General features: G+C 51.8%; 1 protein-coding gene across 1 annotated transcript in view; it reads left to right on the top strand.

Annotated features, from left to right (window-relative positions):
* The window catches only part of DNAJC1 (DnaJ (Hsp40) homolog, subfamily C, member 1), a 144,624-nt gene extending 142,144 nt beyond the window's left edge, over positions 1-2,480 (top strand). Inside the window, exons 13-14 of the mRNA XM_010860058.1 lie at positions 3-134; positions 2,272-2,480. Coding sequence (XP_010858360.1) covers positions 3-134; positions 2,272-2,340 — 201 coding nt within the window. The 3' untranslated portion in view covers positions 2,341-2,480. The remainder of the gene's footprint in view (positions 1-2; positions 135-2,271) is intronic.
* Positions 2,481-2,778: the final 298 nt, after the last annotated feature.

Raw genomic sequence — 2,778 nt, 5'->3', positions numbered from 1 at the left:
AGCCCCCGCGAGCCTCAGAGGAGCCCTGGACTCAGAACCAACAGAAGCTTCTGGAACTAGCGTTACAGCAGTACCCGAGGGGATCCTCTGACCGCTGGGACAAGATAGCCAAGTGTGTCCCGTCCAAGAACAAGGTGGGTGACGCCCGGAAGGCAGGCCTCTGGGGGCTCCAGACACAGGGAAGTGGCTTGTGGCTGCACCCGACCGTCCCTCATCTCACGCCGCCTCCTGTCCTTTCTATCCAACCCATCCTCCTGCCAGCTGCCTTCCAGTAGGCTGCCTCTGACAGTGTGTGAATCTGTGCACTCGACTGAGCATAAATGAGGTCGAGAGTCTAAGTGTCATCATTACACCGACCAGTTACTTTTTCTCATTGAAAACCCCATGCACAGAACATTAAGTTCCCTATGACAGTGCTGCCAACCTTCTGGAGCCTTCGTTCTGCCAGTAGGGGCTAGGCCGGGGGAGGGACTGACAGGTGGACACCAGGACCAGGATCCAGCTTGTCCCTGCAGCGCTGTCCGCCCCGTTTACAGCTCCTTAAACACGTCCGCAGAGGGTTCCCAGACACCAGCTCAGGGAGTGGGCTGCCCCTGTGGAGAAGCAGGCCCCACCCGACGCCGGCTTCAGCGCTGACAGTGCGGAGCCTCCCATGTGATCTCAACTCTGGCCCTCCCTGACACACACAGTCTCCTGGGCTTCTTTCCTCGTACCCACACCCTTTGAGATACCAGGAACACTGAGAAATCAAAAGAGCCAATCTCTGCTGCCTTCTGTGCCCACCACTCAGAAGCCTGTGGGCACACTGATGTTCATTTACACTTTTTTTTTAAATTGAAATTCAGTGTTGGGAAATCTAGCTTATGGCCACGGATGTCCCCATGTGTATAGGTCTAGTTTATCTCCTTTAAAATAATGAAGTTAAGAATTCCTGAGGAGAAAAATAAACCATTAGCTGTTTAAGAAACACAGCTCCTTCCCAGCCCCTCTGACTGATTTGCCGGAAGAAATGATTCTCCCTGAATTCCTCTAGCACTTGTGAGTACACAGGTATTTACAGGTAGGATGAACTGACAATGGGTTAAAATGAAGGAGCTGCAACCATGGATTCCTAGAGGTGGGATGCTCAAACTCACTGCCTTGGGGGTTTGGAAACCTTCCTGTTTCAGGGAGGAAGGTCCTGCAAGGGTTCCTTCCCTTTAAGCCTGACATCAGAACGAGGTCCAGGGGAGGTTCAGCCACCCCTGCTGGCTCGCTGCCCCTGGGTGACTCCCCGGAAGTGGCCCACAAGCCACTGGGTGACTGGGGCCTGAGAGAGGAGCCAGGCCCCTGGCGCTGCCCCGGCAGGCCTGCTGCTCAGAGCCCAGAGCTCCCGCGTCCTCCAGTGGAGCTCTGGGCCGCTGAGTACCACATCTCACGCTTGGCTCTGCCAGGGGCAGAAGAGTTAGGAAAAGGCTGATGTTTTAGGCAGGTAGTCCTTGGGGAGAAGGCAATGGCACCCCACTCCAGTAATCTTGCCTGGAAAATCCCATGGACGGAGAAGCCTGGTAGCCTGCAGTTCATGGGGTCGCCAAGAGTCGGACACGACTGAGTGACTTCACTTTCACTTTTCACTTTCACGCATTGGAGAAGGAAATGGCAACCCACTCCAGTGTTCTTGCCTGGAGAATACCAGGGACGGCGGAGCCTGGTGGGCTGCCATCTATGGGGTCGCACAGAGTCGGACACGACTGAAGCGACTTAGCAGCAGCAGCAGTCCTTGGGGATGCAGAAGAGGCACCTGTTAGATGTTTCTCTCAGAACGCTGCTAAAGCCAAAACCCCAGGAGGAGAGTGAATACTCGTTCTTTGTCCCGGGCAGCTGATAAAGTCATTTACAGCAGACCACAAACCAGTGACCTGGTTTCCCACATGACCTTAAGTTAGTGAAGGGTTACGGTGCCTCCAGGGTGTTTCTGAGCAGAAACAGAGATGGTTCTGGAAAGTACCCTGTGATACACAAGGGAGCAGCGAGGCCGCTCCGTGCTTCATCAGGGTCCTCACCCCAAGGAGTGGCAGCCACAGGCAGCTGGGTCTTAAGCTGCCAGTTCTGCAGCCTGAGGGGCTGGAAGACCAGCCGGTGCTGGGACGCGTCCAGGGAGAGCAGAGCATGTTCCCCGGGAGGTCCAGGCCGACAGGACAGCCCTTGGTCAGGACTGGGCATGGCGGGCTAACCCCACAAGGGGCACGCTGATTGTAACTGTCACCCCACCACCTCTTTCTCTCTCTCCAGGAAGACTGTATCGCTAGATACAAGCTGCTGGTTGAACTGGTTCAAAAGAAAAAACAAGCTAGAAGCTGAATCCTCTGGAAGATGTTGTTTACCTCCATTTTCCAAAAGGATTATTTTTTAAATCTGCAGAAATTTACATTTTGTACCTCAGTATTTCTATACGTCATGTGCCTTAGTGAAAAAAAAAATTAAAAATCTAAAATAAACGTTGTGCTACATTGTTTAAACATATTGTGTTAACAGAAAAACAGATTTGGGTATTTTATAAATTATTTTCTCTCTCATCACTGCAAAGCTTAATTTCCTGGGGACAAACAGAATAGTGCTTTTCTAACAGTCAGGCGAATACATGAAGGAGCATGAGTGAACTAATGTGGAATTAAAACATAGTGTTTCTTTGACCAAAGAGCACACCAGTTGAGTAGTAGCAGGATGCTGGTGTTTTGGGAAGAAAAAAACCTGGTTGGTATATTGAGCTAGCTAGTAGTAATGTGGGGTTATCTTAAC

The sequence above is a fragment of the Bison bison genome, unplaced genomic scaffold, assembly GCF_000754665.1.
Source record: "Bison bison bison isolate TAMUID 2011002044 unplaced genomic scaffold, Bison_UMD1.0 scf7180017864461, whole genome shotgun sequence".
NCBI lineage: Eukaryota > Metazoa > Chordata > Mammalia > Artiodactyla > Bovidae > Bison > Bison bison.
This window is presented reverse-complemented; position numbering and strand designations above follow the sequence as displayed.